Raw genomic sequence first — 18962 nt, 5'->3', positions numbered from 1 at the left:
GCAGATTACAGAATCACAGGTGCTGGAGCAGGTCCAGAGAAGGGCAATGAAGCTCAATTAATGAAATTCCCTCTCTGGAGATATTCAAAACATGCCTGGATGCATTCCTGTGTGATCTGGTCTAGGTGATCCTGCTCTGGAAGGGGAGTTGGACTGGATGAGCTTTTGAGGTCCCTTCCAACCCCTAACATTCTGTGATTCTGGAGAACAGGTCTTGTGAGGAGCATCTGAGGGAACAGTGGTTGTTCAGCCTGCAGAAAAGAAGGCTGAGGAGAGACCTTCTTGCTCTCTACAACAGGAGTGAGGTAGGAGTTCACAGGATCACAGGATGTCAGGAGTTGGAAGGGACCCAAAGAGATCATCGAGTCCAACCCGCTCTGCGGGACCATACACTTCAGCTCAGGTCATAGAGGAACACATCCAGATGGGCCTTGAAAGTCTCCAGAGAAGTGGACTGCACAACCTTTCTGGGGAGCCTGTTCCAGTGTTCTGTGACCTTTACAATAAAGAAGTTGCCCCTTGAGCTGAGGTGGAACCTCCTGTGCTGCAGCTTACATCCATTGCTCCTTGTCCTATCCCAGGGAGCAAGAGAGCAGAGCCTGTGCCCCAACTCCTGACCCCCAGCCCTCAGATATTTATAAGCATTTACTAGATCCCCTCTCAGTCTTCTCATCTCCAGATTAAAAAGCCTCTGGTCCCTCAGCCTCTCCTCATAGTTGATCTCTTCTCCCAAGGAACAAGTGATAGGACAAGAGGAAATTACCTTAAGTTGCACTGGAGGAGATTTAGGTGGGATGTTAGGGAAAGTGACTTCCTCAAAAGGGTTGTCAAACCCTGAAACAGGCTGCCCAAGGCAGTAATGGAGTCACCAGCCCTGGAGGGACTGAAAAGCTATGTCGATGAGGGACATGGTTTAGCTGTGACCTGGCAGTGCTGGCTGATCTTCAAAGTCTCTTCCTATCAAAACGATTCTGTGCTTCTATGATTCTATGTTGAAAAGAGGCTTGGAGAGAGAGAGCAGCTTTGGTGCACAAGTGGTAAGCAGGCACACTAGGAGGTCTCAGTGTAGATAAAGTACCTTACCAGAGTCCAAGGTGCTGGAGATGTAAAGCAGGAAATGTGTTAAAGAAAACAACTGAGGAAAGATGTGGAGAAGGAACTTACAGGCAAAGCAGAGTCTTCCTTTTTGAACCTCTGGTTTTTGGGCCATTCTTGAGTTTTTGGAAGGACCGAAATGGATTCTGAGAAGGAGACCTCATAGGAGAGTTCTTCTGTTACGGATGGGCTGCCCTTATCTAATCCACAGTCTAGACAGCTATTAGCTGAAAACAAGGGAAATTAGATGTGATGGCTGGAGGCATGCTTGCATTTAACACAGAGACATCAGAACAAACCCTCAACCGAGCTGACAAAAGTCTTGAGCAAGTCATAAGGGAAGTGCTTCAAAGAGGAATTTCAGTGCAAACCACTGCGTGTTCCTGGTTTTGTCTGCAGGAAGTCAGCCCTCCAAAATACAACCCCAACTTTCAGTTTTAGTTGATTGAAATTGCTGCTTTTCATGGGAAAATCAGGCAAGCTGCAATTTCCTGCTTATCAGGGAATCACCAAGGGGGTTTTTATTAGAACACATCCTTGGCTACCCAGGCCAGCAAACTCTGGTGGCATTTCCCTGCTGGACAAGTTCAGAGTTCCTGACAGAGAAGTGCTGTGGGCACAGTTTTGCAGGTTGCAGCTGACTTCTTGAAAATCAGAGGGCACTGTGCCTGTATTTCCATGTGCTGGCATAGATGAGTTTCTCAGAGTTGTTAGCTTAGGTGTGCAGCACCAAACCAGGGCACAACGCTCACTATCCCGGTTTGAAAAGCACTCAATCTGCTGGAACCTTTGGTGGACGTTGCAAGCTGCTCTAAAATCTAACCACCTCCTGAAATTAGTGGATGCCAAGAAGAAAATGTTTGCAGTCAACACAATCCAGCTCAGAAACACTCCGTTGTCATGGAGCCCAAAGTGCGATAACACCCACGAGTTCCAGCTTTCATGACTGATCTCTCACATCTCAGGCACAGCTTTAAGGTTTCCCTTCAGGCCCAGCTCCTATGCTGACACAATTGGAGCAGAACCATAATGTTCATTGGAGATTCATTATTTTCAGTGGAGAAGAAGTGAAATTTCAGTCCCCAGAAGAGTTGACTAACATCACCCAAGGGCATTTGAAAGTAATGGAACTCTGTGGTTGACTCAGAAAGCATTCTGTGTCTTCCAAACATGTCCATGGCCCAGGACTTTTGAGTTATTGCCTTTACAGATACAAGGACTTAAAACATGTTTTGGCAGCATCCTTTGTTTTTCCAAGTCTGGTATGAAAAAGCCAAGTGGCTTCTGAACTGCGGCCTGAGATGTTATCTAATGGCCAAGCTGGTTAAGATGTTTCCCATCTCTCTTTCTACCCTTGGACCCGGGGCCACAGAGTGTCCATGGGCTGGTTTGGTTCTCCATCTGTTCAACTGCTTGCAGAGATGAGCTAGCAGCAGAGCAGCTTTTACAACCAAGGAAAATACATGGGACTGTATGCAGAGGTAAACTAAGGGACTAGTCTGGAAGCTTGGGAATTAATTAGTTAAGCTCTTAGCAATGGTGGTGGAAAGATCTTTCCAATTACGGATGGACAATCCCATGGAAGGCTGCTGACTGCTATCCAGACGCTCTGCCAATCACTGTCAGGGCAAAGCCTTTCAGGGATGTCCAAAATAACACCATTAGTAGATCAGAATAATGGAGCAGAACCAGCAAAAACCATTCATTTCTAATGCTATGGTTACTGCAGTACTGGAGAAGAAGGAAAAATGAATCTTTTTTGTCATGATTTGCAAGACCAAAAATACATTTCTGACGTATTTTGGGCAGATTCTGCTCCTTATTGTTCAGAATCCATTTTTACATTCCCAAACTTGCAACCATCAGTACTTTTTACACACTGATGTCCCAAGGGGCACTGGTCTTGAACGGGAAACTTTGGTTCCTGCATGACCATGAACTGGCAATGACAACAAGGAAATAAAGGCAACGTGGAAAAAGGGGAAAATGAATCTTTCTTGTCATGATTTGCAAGACCAAAAATACATTTCTGACATATTTTGGGCAGATTCTGCTCCTTATTGTTCAGAATCCATTTTTACATTCCCAAACTTGCAACCATCAGTACTTTTTACACACTGATGTCCCAAGGGGCACTGGTCTTGAACGGGAAACTTTGATTCCTGCATGACCACAAACAGGCAGTGACGATAAGGAGATAAAGGCAACACAAAAGAGGGGACTAAGCTCCAAACCACACAAGGATTTTTCTGTCTAGCATTTTCCTCGAAGGAGGAGAACATTGGTTATGTGTTGGCATACTCACAGCTAACTGATTTCCAAACTGCCTTCTGCCCAGGGAGCTGGATACCGTTAGAAGGGACTGGTGACACTGGAACAGTCTCAAACGTTGGCTGGTGGGCAAGGAAAAATAATCAGGCTGCAGAGCAGATAAAGGTTTGTGGAGATAAACTGCTACAGTTCAAGCAACAGCATCTTCATCCTCATCTTACAAGCTTAAACAACCTCTTCTGATACCTCAGAGCCCTTTTTTCACAGTCAAGCCTGACCTGAGAAGTCATCCTTCCTGGGCTATACAGATGCAGCTCATGTTGAGACCACTCATGCTGCTGTAACTAATAAGTTCTGTCCTGTGTAAGAAGTGCAATTAGCTAAATCATCACTGTGCAAAGCAAAAGGTCCTCCTCAAATTACAACTCATCCTGTGCTTTTAACCCTTTTTGGCCCACACATCTTTTTGAAGGACATAACAAGAGGACACAGTTTCAAACTCCACCAGGGCAGGTTTAGGCTGGACGTTAAGAAGACATTCTTCAAGGAAAGAGTGATTGGCATTGGAATGGGCTGCCCGGGGAGGCAGTGGAGTCACCATCCCTGGAGGTGTTTAAAAGGAGGCTGGATGAGGCACTTAGTGCCACGGTATAGTTAATTAGAAGGCTTAGGTGATAGGTTGGACTTGATGATCCTAGAGGTCTTTTCCAACCTGGTTAATTCTGTGCTTCTGTGACTCTCAGACACATGGTCAATATCCCATCAAAAATATTCCCTGTGAGAAATCAGGCTGTTGGCTGCCCTTGGGGATTTGGGCACCAGCAAATTATTAATGGTTGGATGTAGGTTGTCTGCTGACACTGACCTGCAAATCCAGTTTTAGGGCCAATAAAAAGACCTTTCCTATAGTCTGATTGATATTTTTCTGCTCCAGAAACCATTCTGCACTGTGTGGAAATGGGGGGAGTGTGCATGGCACAGCAGAGAAAGGGCTTGGAGCCAAGAGGGTGGCTTTCAAGCACTGTCACTTCTCTGAGCTGGCAGTTTTGCCCTTGCTCCCTGCAGTTGGGGGACTGCTAAAGCCAGTTATGAGATTTCCTGGGCACACAAGACAGCAGCAGCTCATTCAAGGAAGGATTATTTTTAGGCTGAGTTTGGTGAGATGCTGGCCCAGATTGCCCAGAGAGGTGGTAGATGCCACATCCCTGGAAACATTCCAAGTCCTGGAACCCCCAACACAAGAAGGACATTGAGCTGTTGGAGTGAGTCCAGAGGAGGGCCACAAAGATGTTCTGAGGGCTGCAGCAGCTCTGTTATGAGGACAGGCTACAAGAGTTGGGGCTCTGCAGCCTGGAGGAGACCTTGTAGTAGCCTTCCAGTATTTGATGGGGCCTACAGGAGGGCTGAGGAGGGACTACTTACAAGGCCTTGTAATGGCAGGATGAGGAGCAATGGGTTTAAGCTGGCAGAAGGGAGACTGAAACTGGATGTTAGGAAGAAGTTCTTTGCAGTGAGGGTGGTGAGACACTGGCACAGATTGCCCAGGGAGGTTGTGGCTGCTCCTTCCCTGGAGGTGTTCAGGGCCAGGTTGGATGAGGCCTTGAGCAACCTGTTCTAGTGGGAGGTGTCCCTGCCTATGGCAGAGGGCTGGAACTGGCTGAGCTTTGAGGTCCCTTCCAACCTAAACCATTCCAGGATTCTGTCAGTCAGGCAGAACAGGGCTCTAAGCATCTTGCTTCAATTGAAGACATCCCTGGTGACTGCAGGGGGTTTGGACTAAGTGATGTGAGAGTTGGAACCCTCCTCTGCTGTAAGGACAGGCTGAGAGAGTTGGGGTTGTTAAGCCTGAAGAAGAGAAGGCTCTGGGTGGCCTTTCAGCTCTTAAAAGGGGTCTACCAGAAACCTGGGCACAGACTTTTGAACAAGGCCTGTTGTGAACAGGACAAGGGTGATGGGTTTAAACTAGAAGAGGCATATCCAGACTAAAGAGAAGGAAGACATTTTTAACACTGAAGGAGGTGAGATACTCTCAAGGTTGCCCAGGGAAGCAGTAGAAGCCCCAACCCTGGAACCATTCCAGGTCAAGTTGTTTGGGGCTCTGAGCAACCTGCTCTAGTTGCAGACATCCCTGCTGAGTGCAGGGAGGGTTAGACTAGATGACTCCCAAACCACTCTGTGATCCTATCTACATGTTCTTGAGTTCAAAATAAATACATTCATTAAAAAAAATACCATTACTGCAAAAACTGCTCTGCAGAGCATTCAGTGGAAACAACCACAGTGCTCAAACCACTCTTGCTTTTAGTTACCTTCATTGCTTTGCATCCCGGTGGGAGCCTTTGCAGACTCCCTTTCCCAAACCTGCAACCTCACCCTGCCCTGAACTCAAGGAGCAGCCCCCATCTTCCCACTGAAGCCTTCAGCTGAGGGCCCCTCCAGCCCTCTATAGCCACTCTTCAAATTGCTCTGTGAATTACACTTGAAATTGCTCTTTTAATTGCTAAATCGACTGTTTGTCAACAAGCAGCCCTGCCTCAGGGCAGCAATTTTGTCCTCCCCACTTGAGGAGCATCCACAGGAGGGGCATTCAGGCTGCTGAAATATGTCAGCTATTTGGAAGACAAGGCTGCTCTTCCAGTTGGGAGCCTGAAATAATGTTGCAGTTGTTTTACTCAGTCTTATCCTCCGAGCTATGTGGGTGACAGAGACCAATGGGACGCGAATAAAACCTCTCCTCAGAGAATTCACTCAGTAGCCTGTGAACTCTGGAGCAAACAAGGTTTGAGTCCCATGGACTTCTTTGGCCAGGAGGCTGTAAGGACCTTTTTGTTTGTTTGTTTTATTGATTTTATTTTCAGAACTGGAGATTGCTTTTCTGATAAAATCTCACCACATTTACACAAAGGGGTCTAGGGTATCAAGCAACAGTTTAACATTTCAGCTGGGATTAGGGGTGTGGAGGGGATAGAATCAGAGAATCAAGCAGGTTGGAAGAGACCTCCAAGATCATCCAGGCCAACCTAGCACCCAGCCCTAGCCAGTCAACTAGACCATGGCACTAAGTGCCTCAGCCAGGCTTTTCTTGAACACCTCCAGGGACAGTGACTCCACCACCTCCCTGGGCAGCCCATTCCAATGCCAATCACTCTCTCTGCCAACAACTTCCTCCTAACATCCAGCCTAGACCTTCCCCAGCACAACTTGAGACTGTGTCCCCTTGTTCTGTTGCTGGTTGCCTGGCAGAAGAGACCAACCCCCACCTGGCTACAGCCTCCCTTCAGGGAGTTGTAGACAGCAATGAGGTCACCCCTGAGCCTCTTCTTCTCCAGCTTGCACACCCCCAGCTCCCTCAGCCTGGAGCTGTGCTCCAGACCTCTCACTAGCTTCATCTCCCTTCTCTGGACACACTCATGAACCATGACACCCACCAAGGGTAGTTAAAAATGTCATATTTTGCCTCTCATTTCCCAGCCTCCACAGTGAGAGTGTGTAAATAAGCCAAACACCTCCTGAAAATCTACAGCAGGACCAACAACACTCTTTTGTTGTTTGTTTCTGTCTTTGGATAATGTGATAGAAATTAATGGGAAAATGGGAATAAAACCTTTTGCAGTGCCTGAATTTTAAAGCCCCAGTGACAGAATTTTCACTGAGTGAATGTATTTAAGAATGTAGTGAAATAATCCACTGAGTGTAAAAGGAGATGCAGACACTTCAGAAGCTCATACCTCAATGGAGGTGGAAGGCCAAGAATCGGATTGGGTCCTTAGTTAAGTGAGGACAGTTTTGTTCATCTGGCTGTGGCTCCAGGGCAAGGAAAACTTCTCACATCCTTGATTTCTGACTGCATGTGAGTCGTTGGACACCTCTCATTATCTGAGAAATGAGCCCAGTGTACACAGGAATTTCCAATGGGAAGAGGAAGCCAGAAGCCCAAGGAAAGGATGGAGATGAGGTAAAGAGCTCTTTAATAGCCTTACTGGGGAAGATGTGCACACTATTGGAACACCAAAGAGACCAGATTCTGAGCCTTAGAGCTCTGGTCAGGATCCAAGTTGTCCATGCTTTGCATGTAGTCATCTTTCCAAGCTCTGTCATCACCAATGTCTCTCCAGATAGCTCTGGATTAGTTGCTGATTCTTTTTTCATTAGAGCATCATTTTCTCATGGATTGCTCAAGCAAAAACTCTTCAAGGGGTTTTAGCTGTTCAGGGCTGGGCTGTTAAGGAGCTACACAAGCTAGTCTCTCCCTCCAAGAACAAAATCAATGCTTCCCCCCCCCAACTCTGCTGGCTTCTGCTGTTGATCTTCCTAGGCTTTGAGCTGATAGCTTCTGATAGAAGCAGTGGGGCACCAGCAGCAAGGCAAATCAAGCCACTGGGGTTAATAAACCACATTACAAAGAAGTGCTTTACTATGAGGGTGGTGAAATGCTGCAACAAGTTGTCCTGGCTAGAAGTCCCATTCCTGGAGACATTCAAGATCAGGCTTGCTGGGGCTCTCAGCAGCAGTAGTTGACAGCTCACTGCAGGGGTGTTAGAACAGATGATCTCTAGAGGTCACTTCCAACACGTGGAATTCTATGACTCTGAATTTCAAGCTTGGTAGCATGGCTGCTGGGTGTGAACCCCTCTAAAGAAGAGCAGGAGCAACTCAGGTGAGCAAGCTACTCCACCAAGACATCCATCCTCAGAGGGATAAGGTACCTCAAGGACTACATTTTGTCACCAGCTGGAAAGGGTCCAGCAGAGGGCTATGAGGATGACGAGGGGAATGGGGCACTGCCTGATAAGAGGCTGAGGGACCTGGGGCTGCTTAGTCTGGAGAAGAGAAGACTGAGGGGATTTAATCAATGTTTCTAATTACCTGAGGGCTGGGGATCAGGAGAGGGGGGACAGGCTCTGCTCACTGCTCCCTGGGATAGGACAAGGAGCACAGGAGGTTCCAGCTCAACACAAGGGGGAACTTCTTTACTGTAAGGGTTACAGAGCACTGGCACAGGCTGCCCAGAGAGGTTGTGGGGTCTCCTTCTCTGGAGCCTTTCAAGGCCTGTCTGGATGTGTTCCTGTGTGACCTGGGCTAGATTGTATGGTCCTGCTCTGGCAGGGGGGTTGGACTCTATGATCTCTTTGGGTCCCTTCCAACCCGACACCCTGTGAGCCTGTGACACCTCTCCAGCATGGGCAACAGAAAAATAAACCACATCAACCAACCAAAGGAGCTGTGGTCTCTTTTCTTTCAGTACATTTGGGCTGGTGAGGGTCCACCCCTGCTCCTGAAGGCACGATGAGAGGAAAGCACCCTTTTGCTGTGTGTTGAGCCACAAGCACCTTTTTGCTGTGTGTTGAGCCACAAGCACCTTTTTGCTGTGTGTTGAGCCACAACACAGACGCTGGCCACCAGGCAGCAAGAGCAAAACACCTACCATAGAGGTGTTTTCCTAACAGAGAGAAGAAACAGGGCAAACCTCTCTTCCCCAACCCCTGATGACAGCTATTAATGCCTCATCAGTGGTCTCCTAAGCCTCATCTCAGGTGACCCTAGTGAGCTAATCACCTTTTCTCTGCTCATTAGCCACAGAAGAGAGTAATCCATCCTGTGACCCATCCCTCCAGGCTCCCTCAGAGCTTAGTTTGCCAGGAAGAAGGTGTAAATCCATCCTCCTAATGGGGAGGATTATGAAGTGATGTGAGGCAATTAAGGCTGGTTTGCTATTTACAATGTGTTTACTTCTCCCCTTCCTACCTCCAAAGCAGGATGGGAAAGCAAAAACTCCTCCACATGATTTCAAACAGCTTTTAGAGAGGATTTGTCCTTCCTTGCCCAGTAAAGCGTGAGGGGATGCATAACCTCCCCCACCCCCCCGCCCCAGCGTGTTTATCCCTGATCATCAGGACCAATCCCATAAGAAGCAGTAGAGAGAAGAGAGATGAGAACGCCAAAAGGGTGTTCAGAACCTTGAGATCATGGAGGAAGAAAATCTGATTGCAGTGCATTGGAGGGAGAGTGCTCTGCAGCTGTGTTTGCCTTTAACCTTTAAGTAAGCACCCTGCAGGGCAGAGGGAGAAGAGTTAGAAGCCTTAATTGCTTATTTAGGCTCTCAGAGTTTCATGATGGACAGCTGGTAAGTAAGGGCATGTCTTATGAGGAGAGGCTGAGGGACCTGGGACTTTTTAGTCTGGAAAAGAGAAGACTTAGAGGAGATTTACTAAATGCTTATAAATATCTGAGGGCTAACCAGGATGGGGGGGTCAGGCTCTGCTCATTTGCTCCCTGGGATAGAACAAAGACAGGGAACCACTGGAGAGAGTTCAGTGGAGGTTACAAGGATGCTGAGGGGACTGGAGCACCTCTGAGGAGGAAAGGTTGAGATCCCTGGGCTGTTGAGCCCGGAGAAGAGCAGCATGAGAGAAGATCTTCTCAATGCTCTTCAACAGCTAAAGTCTAGAGGTCATGAGCATAGGACAAGACTCACTTCAGTGGTGCCCAGTGACAGGACATGGGGAAACAGGCACAAACTGGAACCCAGGAGGTGTCACTTGACTTTAAGGAGATATCCCCTTACTTTGAGGGTGCTGGAGCCCTGGGGCAGGCTGCCCAAAGAGGCTGTGGAGTCTCCTTCTCTGGAGAGATTCCAAACTACCTGGACATTTTGATCCTGTGCAACCCTGCTTTAGCAAGAGGACTGAACTAGACGATCTGCAGAGGTCTCTTCCAACCCTCTGTGACTCATTTCTGAAGCCATGAAGCAAATGAACAGTTAATAGGTTTTCATTTACTATGGAAGTTAAAAATAACTGCCAGTGCACCAGTTGCAATTGTGCTGGCAAACGTTTAATTGCCCCATTTGCTTCATTAGACTTTTACTTCACCATTGAGGCTGCTGAGTAAATAGCAAATGTCCCCAGAAGCCAGTAAAAAAAAAATCTGAAGAGCTACCAAGAGGAATTCACCAATTTAAAAACAAAACAAACCAAAACAAAGGAGTAAATGTTTGTCCTGAGTGGAGATTGCAGGAGGGCTGCCAAGAGATCCAAGATCACCTTACAGGCTAGTTGCAAACCTGCACCTATTTTAGGGTTGTTCAGCCTGGAAAAGGCTCCAGAGAGACCTTCTTGTGACCTTTCAGTACTTAAAGGAGGCCTATAAGAATGATGGGGGCAGATTTTTTTAGGGAGGCCTGTTCTGACAGGACAAGGGGTAATGAGTTTGAACTACAAGAGGGAGATTTACACCAGAGACAATGAAGAAATTTATCACAGTGAGGATGGTGAGACCCTGTCCCAGGTTGCCCTGAGAGGTGGTAGATGTCCCATTCCTAGAACTATTCCAGGTTGGGTTGCCTGGGGCTCTGAGAAACCTGAGCTAGTTGAAGATCTTCAACATCTATACAGATGATCTGGACGAGGGGATTGAGTCCAACATCAGTAAGTTTGCAGATGACACCAAGCTAGGAGCAGGTGTGGATCTGCTGGAAGGTAGGAGAGCCCTGGAGAGGGACCTGGACAGGCTGGATGGGTGGGCAGAGGCCAATGGGATGAGATTTAACAAGGCCAAGTGCAGGGTTCTGCACTTTGGCCACAACAACCCCAAGCAGCACTACAGGCTGGGGACAGAGTGGCTGGAGAGCAGCCAGGAGGAAAGGGACCTGGGAGTACTGGTAGATAGTAGCTGAAGATGAACCAGCAGTGTGCCCAGGTGGCCAAGAGAGCCAATAGCATCCTGGCCTGGATCAGGAACAATGTGGCCAGCAGGAGCAGGGAGGTCATTCTGCCCCTGTACGCAGCACTGGTCAGGCCACACCTTGAGTGCTGTGTCCAGTTCTGGGGTCCTCAATTCAAGAGAGATGTTGAGGTGCTGGAACATGTCCAGAGAAGGGCAACAAAGCTGGTGAGGGGCCTGGAACACAAACCCTGTGAGGAGAGGCTGAGGGAGCTGGGGGTGTGCAGCCTGCAGAAGAGGAGGCTCAGGGGTGACCTCATTGCTGCCTACAACTACCTGAAGGGAGGCTGTAGTCAGCTGGGGGTTGGTCTCTTCTGCCAGGCAACCACAAGGGGACACAGTCTCAAGTTGTGCTGGGGGAGGTCTAGGCTGGATGTTAGGAGGAAGTTGTTGGCAGAGAGAGTGATTGGCATTGGAATGGGCTGCCCAGGGAGGTGGTGGAGTCACTGTCCCTGGAGGTGTTCAGGAAAAGCCTGGCTGAGGCACTTAGTGCCATGGTCTAGTTGACTGGCTAGGGCTGGGTGCTAGGCTGGCCTAGATGATCTTGAAGGTCTCTTCCAACCGTGCTGATTCTATGATCATGTCCAACTGCTTGCCTACAGCTCACAATCCCATGACTTCATGGTTTCACTACCGCTAAACCATGTCCCCAGGCACCACCTGCTCTATACAGGAGAGCTGATCTGAATGCTCTTTAAAGGTTCCTTGAACCTAAACCATTCTGTGATTCCATGATTTTACAGTTTCATGATTCTACCCTCTGTTTTATTTGGCTTCTTCTCTCCCTCTCAGCATGTAGTCATGCAGCATTGAAAGTCTGGACTTAGTCTCAGGAACTGCTGCTGTTTGTCTGTACGCTGTGAGCAGAACAGAGCTCCTGCCTAGCAGAGGCTTTGATGAGCTACCTGCAGAAGGCATCGAGGTGAAGCAGAAAAGCATTAGCAACTTACCGAAGAGTCGCCGGGGCCGAAGATGTCGCGCACGTCCCGGACCGTGTGCTTGTTCTTCTTCCTCAGGGTCTGAGTGTAGGTGTTGTACCTCTTCTGCACGGCAGCAGCTTGAGTTCTGGTCAGAGTGGACAGCAGGGCTTGGCCATCCTCCTCTTCAGCTCCCGAGATCAACGTCGATAACCCCACATCTTGCAGCCATTCCGCCTCCAGCTCCCCTTCTGCAGAGGGAGAGGATATGTTAGAAGGTCTGGTGAGGCTGGGAGAGTGGAGGTGGCACAGCAGACTGGTGCCTTAACCTGTGCCTTGAGCAGACTGCACTCCCAGGCTTTCTCAGGCCACAAGTGCAAGCTAATTTGATTTTGTCAACTTTCAGTTTGGCAGTGTCTGCACAGAAGACTGGCAGAAGAGGTGTTTCCAAGGTGTGCATCAACATACCAGTGTGGAGAAGGCACTGGAGTAACCAGACTGGCGCAGCAAGGACACAAAATGCTAACCCTCCATGACAGAGCATAAATCCCATTGGTTACCATTTATACTGTGTTATATAGGAGGTTTGAGGTGGCACACTGACAGCTGGTCAGTCATCAGCCACCTGGTGAAGATGCCATGCTGAGGGAATCATGGTGTTCACCTAGTCCAATACTCTGTTTTGAACACAATTCTGGGCTCCTCAATTCAAGAGAGATGTTGAGGTGCTGGGGGTGTGCAGCCTGCCAAAGAGGAGGCTCAGGGGTGACCTTATTGCTGTCTACAACTACCTGAAGGGAGGTTGTAGCCAGGTGGGGGTTGGTCTGTTCTGCCAGGCAACCAACAACAGAACAAGGGGACACAGTCTAAAGTTGTGCAGATGATCCAGTCAACTAGACCATGGCACTAAGTGCATCATCCTGTCTTTTCTTGAACACCTCCAGGGACGGCGCCTCCAAGTGAGGCCCTATCTGATGTATTGTGTCTATTTTGGGGCTCCCTAGTTCAAGAGAGACAAGGAACTACCAGTGAGAGTCCAGCAGGGGCCACAAAGATGCTAGGGTGAATGGAGCATCTCTGTAGGCTGAGAGACCTGGGGCTGTTGAGCCTAGAGAAGATCCTCTTTGATGTGACCTCATCAAGAGCTAAAGGGTGGAGGTCAAGAAGATGGGACCAGACTCTTTTCAGTGGTACTCACTGATAGGACAAGGGGCAACTGGCACAAACTGGAATCCAAGAGGTTTCCTCTGAACATGAGGAGAAACTTCTTTGCTGTGAGGGTGCTGGAGCCCTGGAGCAGACTGCCCAGAGAAGTTGTGGAGTCTTCTTCTTTGGAGAGATGCCAAACCCACCTGTATGTTACAATGCTGGGCAACCTGATGTGGCTGACTCTACCTTAGCAGCATGGTCAGACTAGATGATCTCCACAGTTCCCTTCCAACCCTCACCACGCTGGGATTCTGGTTTTGTCGCTACCAGTGAGTCCTGGCTGCTGTTCTGTAGCACTTCCTCTTATAAGCACCTCAAAAAAGATGGTGAATATTTGTGTTTATTTAGCCCTGAGGACTTCCACATTGATTTCCAGTGCTTTGATCTTCAGCAAGCCTGTTAGAGACTTAATAGAACTCACTTGTCCCAACGTTGATAATCTCAGACTGAGTATATTCCTGAAGTCAATAACTAGGACAAGCAGTGCCTGGTTGTGTTGGGGTGCACGCAATAGATATGTGTTTAGAACAACAGTGTGAAGGTAAATGAAGTGTGGAGAGGTGTTGCATTGTATCTTCCAGTCTCATTTTTCATTCAGGACAGAGAGGGAAAAAGAAAATCAATTCTAGGTAATGAGGTGTAATCAGACAAAGGGTAACATGGCACTGCTGTAGAGTTTGCACTGCGGTGAAGAGTTAGCTCAGTGGTGAGGAAATAGGCAGAAAAGCTACTGAGAACATGGGAAATAGGCTCCTGTGTTGCTTTGTCTTACTAACTTAACCAGCTTAATAAATGGAAGTTTTTAAAGCCAGCCTGGATGGGACTTGGAGCAACCTGATCTAGTGTGAGGCAGAGGGGTTGGAACTTGATGATCCTCAAGGTCCCTTCCAGCCCTGACAATTCTATGATTCTAACTCACTGTTGTGGTAGGCCTGATAGACCCAAAATAGGCTTGGACATGTCCTGCCTTGCCTAGGCATGCTTTACTGTTCCACCAGAGGGGCAAGCATGGAAAATGGACACAGGAGAACCTGGAGCCACTGAGTCTGGCCTGCCCAGGGCCCTGTGGTGTAAGGTGCACACACTTAGCTTGTGCCTGCCTAGTGCAGGGCCTGTGCTGTTCCCACGTTAGGGCAAAGTGAGCCTGTGGCTTTGCCTAACATGGCAAGGTTTGGCTAACTGCCACCCTGAGTGGCTGTGCTTGTGTCCAAGGGGCACATTGACAAAAGGAGATAGGCAGGTGAACAACCTGCTTTTGCTTCCCTGCTCTCTGCCTGCTCTCTCTGCTGTGCCCAGCCCTGCTGCTATTGCACACTGCCTTAGTGCTGCCTGCCAAACTCCACTGCCGCCAGTTACCAGGAGCAGACCCTGGATGCCTGCAGGTGATCGGCCTGTGTGGCCAGCTGACATCGTGCTGAGGCTGCACACATCTGCCTCTGCACCTGAAGGTCCTGCCTAGAATCCCTGGGCATATACACAGATGGTCCAGAAGAAGCCAGGAGATAAGGTCAGAGATTGTCTGCATCCTGTCCCCAGAAGCTGGGAAGATTCAAGCCTCAATGTCCAACAAGACAGAGTCCCCTGGGAGCATTTGGGCACTGTCTGGACTGTGACTAAGCCCCCACGAGTGGGTAATCATAACCTGTGAGTAAATGCTTAAATGCCTCTTTGTAACTCTCCATTGCCTTCTGCCATAGAGCAGAAAGAGCTTGAGCCCAGCTACTGGGCAAATGATGTATTGGCCACAAGCAGAGTTTGACCATGGGAATAGCCTCTTCCAGTTCAATTAATGTTTATATATTTTGCTGGTTATATTAGATGTAGATATTAGCCATAGAATGTTTCCATAACCATGTAAGAACTGAAATATTATTAAAATTAGGGGGGGGGGGAAAGAGTTCTAAATAGCAAAATTAATAAACAATATTAATTTTGGAAAACATCATCTCCCATCAATTGATTTCTCCCTCCCCCACACTCACATATACCTGACATTATCCTGACCACCTGGACAAGTCAGGGACACTCAGTTTGTGTTGACATTTGCACGAAGGAGACATCAAGAGTTTCACACCTCATTGGAACAGGCTGCCCAGGGAGATGGGGGAGTCACATCCCTGGAAGTGTTCAAGAAACATGTGGACACAGCACATCAGAACATGGCTTAATGGCCATGGGGGTCTTGGGTTGATGGTTGGACTCAATGATCTTAGAGGGTTTTCCCATCTGAAGCAATTCTATGATTCTATTTCTGTCATCTCCAAGCTAAAGAGCACTAGGACAAGGGGCAATAGCTTTAAACTAGAGAAGGACAATTTTAGAGTTGCATCAGGAAGAAATTCTTTACTATGAGGCTAGTGGAACACTGGAACAGGTTGCCCAGGGATGTGGTTGAGGCCCTATTCCTAGAGATATTCAAGGTCAGCCTTGATGAGGTCCTGAACAACCTGATCTAGTCAGGGATGTCCCTGCTTACTGCAGCAGGGAAGGAGTGGAGTAGATGACTTCTAGAGGTCACTTCAAGCCAGCATATTCAATGATTCTATGACTGTGACTCTATCATTCTATGATAAGGAAGAATTTTCCCAATGCAGTTCCCTCCACCTGGGGAGGAACAGCACTTTGCACCAGTACAGGTTAGAGGCTGACCTGCTGGAAAGCAGCTTTGTGGAGAAAGACCTGGCAGTGTTGATGGACAAGTTGACAACAAGCTAGGAGCAGGTGTTGATCTGCTGGAAGGTAGGAGAGTCCTGAAGAGGGACCTAAACAGGCTGGATGGGTGGGATGAGATTTAACAAGGCCAAGTGCAGGGTTCTGCACTTTGGCCACAACAACCCCAAGCAGTGCTACAGGCTGGGGACAGAGTGGCTGAAGAGCAGCCAGGAGGAAAGGGACCTGGGGGTACTGGTAGAGAGTAGCTGAAGATGAGCCAGCAGTGTGCCCAGGTGGGCAAGAGAGCCAATGGCATCCTGGCCTGGATCAGGAACAGTGTGGCCAGCAGGACAAGGGAGGTTATTCTGCCCCTGTACTCAGCACTGGTCAGGCCACACCTTGAGTGCTGTGTCCAGTTCTGGGCTCCTCAATTCAAGAGAGATGTTGAGGTGCTGGAACATGTCCAGAGAAGGGCAACAAAGCTGGTGAGGGGCCTGGAACACAAACCCTGTGAGGAGAGACTGAGGGAGTTGGGGTTGTTTAGCCTGGAGCAGAGGAGGCTCAGGGGTGATCTCCTTGCTGTCTACAACTACCTGAAGGGAGGCTGCAGCCAGGTGGGGTTGGTCTCTTCTGCCAAGCAAGCAGCAATAGAACAAGGGGACACAGTCTCAAGTTGTGCCAGGGGACATCTAGGCTGGATGTTAGGAGGAAGCTGTTGGCAGAGAGTGATTGGCATTGGAATGGGCTGCCCAGGGAGGTGGTGGAGGCACTGTCCCTGGAGGTGTTCAAGCAAAGCCTGTCTGAGGCACTTAGTGCCATGGTCTAGTTGACTGGCTAGGCCTGGGTGCTAGGTTGGCCTGACTGATCTTGGAGGTCTCTTCCAACCTGGTTGATTCTAGGATTCTAAATTCACCACGAGCCAACAATTTTCTTTTGACCTTGGGGTGCATTAAGAAGAGGTCCTTTCCAAACCCACCCCATCTTTTGATTCTGTGATCCTGTGAAAGTCAAACTGATTAAGGCTGATTGCTTTCTTGTCTTGCCATAGAAATAACCCTAAAGTTTCCATTTCACACCTTGGACTACTTTTATTTGACCCTACAGGCCAGCACAGAGAAGTGAAGCTTGGATTTAAGCTCTCAGACCATAATTCTCACAGCAGATAAAGATATCTGGTGATTGGAGGTCTTCTCTTTATGATTCCAGGAGATCCATACCAGGACTTACTGAGTGGGGGGTATTCCCTGTGGAAATGGCAGATGGTTGGAGCTAGGTATATCTGTATGGACACTCATTATGGTTAATTACACATTGAAGTTGTATTTCCCCACCCCACCTTTTCCTTCTTTTTCTTTTCCTGGTAACAGATGTAATGACATCCCACTGCATGTCAAGGTAAGTAAATCACACAGTCACTCATGGTAATAATTCCATGGAAAGGCCACATCACTGTTTCAAAACCTATCTTAAGATCAGCACTTACCAGACCAGGGGCTTACAGCTATTATCAGTGGGTTGTGATCTCAACAGACATTTGGTTTCATCCTAGAGTAACACCTGGTATGTTGTGTTGCACAATGTTAGTGGGTCATAAGCAAGGTGGGGGGAGGGGGGGAAGAATGTCCCTGGGGCAGTTCAAGGCAGGGTTGGATGTGGCACTTGGTGCCATGGTCTAGCCTTGGGCACTGTGGTAAAGGGTTGGACTTGATGATCTGTGAGGTCTCTTCCAACCTTGGTGATACTGTGATACTGTGTAATGTTCTAGATGTTATCAAAGCTTCTAACACAAAGCAGCACTGCAGCAAGGTTGTGTTTTCCCAAATGCACCAGGAAAAAGAGAGAGGGCAACATTGACAGAGTGAGGTATTAATACCTTCAGCATCATTTGTGTAAGCAATGAATAAATCTTGACAAGTGAGCAACCTAGAGGAGGTAGAGCTTCCCTTCTGAAGCACAAATCAAACCAGTGCAAGAAAACTTCCTTCAGAAGCCAGTTACCAGCCCCAGTGCATAAACCAAACTGAATTACTCTTTCCAGTGACATCTTATACTTTGACTGATGTTCAGAAGCGGAGCTGCAAAGTTCCTTAGACCAAGCCTAGCATTTTTGCTATACTGAGGAACAAGAGGAAGGGAGATCAGAACGCACCTAAAGAGGTGAAGCAAAATCAAGGTGTGGGGATGAAGCAGCATTTGCATGCTTACCATCTGCAGGCTTGAACTCCAAAAGCATTGCTTCTTCAGATGCATCCTGACTGCTCTCCTTGATGCTCTCCACTTCACACCAAAAGTCTTCCATGGAGGTGCTGTCCATGGAGGCTTGCGAGTTGGAGCGGCTGAACGCAGGAGGAGATGTGGACTCGCTGGACAGCATCCTGTTAATCCTCCGACACCGAGGCAGAGACTTCCTGCAGAACAAAAAGAAGAGAGGTTGGTGAGAATTAAAGTATCTGTCAAGCTATTCTTTATTTCTGGCTTTGAGTACTGTGTTCAGAAAGGTGTGGAGGTGCTGGAGAGGGTCCAGAGGAGGGCAACAAAGCTGATGAAGGGCCTGGAGAATAAATCTTATGAGGAGTGACTGGGGGAGCTGGGGATGGTTAGCTTGAGGAAGAGGAGGCTGAGGAGAGACCTCACTGCTGTCTACAATTACCTGAAGGGACCTTGTGGAGAGAATGCTGCTGGGCTCTTCTCACAGGTAGAGACAGAACAAGGGAGAATGGCCTCAAGCTGAGACTGGGTAGGTTTAGATTAGACATTAGGAGAAAGTTTTTCACAGAGAGTGGTCAGGCACTGGAATGAGCTGCCCAGGGAGGTGGTGGAGGCACCAACCCTGGGGATGTGTTTAAGGGTCATTTGGATGTAGTGCTTAGGGATATGGTTTAAGGTGAATCTTTTAGAGCAGGGCTGTAGGTTGGACTTGGTGATTCTGAGAGGCTTTTCCAACCTGGATGTTTCTGTGACTCTCTGATAACTCAGACCATGCAGACAGAGAACACAAACAAGGCTTCATGGGTGGCTGTACCATGGGCCAGGGAACAAGATGCTGGAGGGAACAAGATGCTGGAGGGAACAAGATGCTGGAGGGAACAAGATGCT

The 18962-nt window shown here is 48.3% G+C and overlaps 1 protein-coding gene across 2 annotated transcripts in view; it reads right to left on the bottom strand.

Annotated features, from left to right (window-relative positions):
* The window catches only part of ARHGAP28 (Rho GTPase activating protein 28), a 109203-nt gene that overhangs the window by 31665 nt on the left and 58576 nt on the right, over positions 1–18962 (bottom strand). For both annotated transcript variants that reach the window (XM_064150175.1, XM_064150176.1), the window contains exons 2-5: positions 18072–18274; positions 12039–12256; positions 3401–3488; positions 1165–1322 (exon numbers count right to left, since the gene is read on the bottom strand). In XM_064150175.1, the coding sequence (XP_064006245.1) occupies positions 1165–1322; positions 3401–3488; positions 12039–12256; positions 18072–18274 (667 nt within the window). The remainder of the gene's footprint in view (positions 1–1164; positions 1323–3400; positions 3489–12038; positions 12257–18071; positions 18275–18962) is intronic.

The sequence above is a fragment of the Pogoniulus pusillus genome, chromosome 10 (assembly GCF_015220805.1).
Source record: "Pogoniulus pusillus isolate bPogPus1 chromosome 10, bPogPus1.pri, whole genome shotgun sequence".
Classification (NCBI taxonomy): Eukaryota; Metazoa; Chordata; class Aves; order Piciformes; family Lybiidae; genus Pogoniulus; species Pogoniulus pusillus.
The sequence above is the reverse complement of the archived record's forward strand: the minus strand, read 5'-3'. Positions and strand labels throughout refer to the sequence as shown.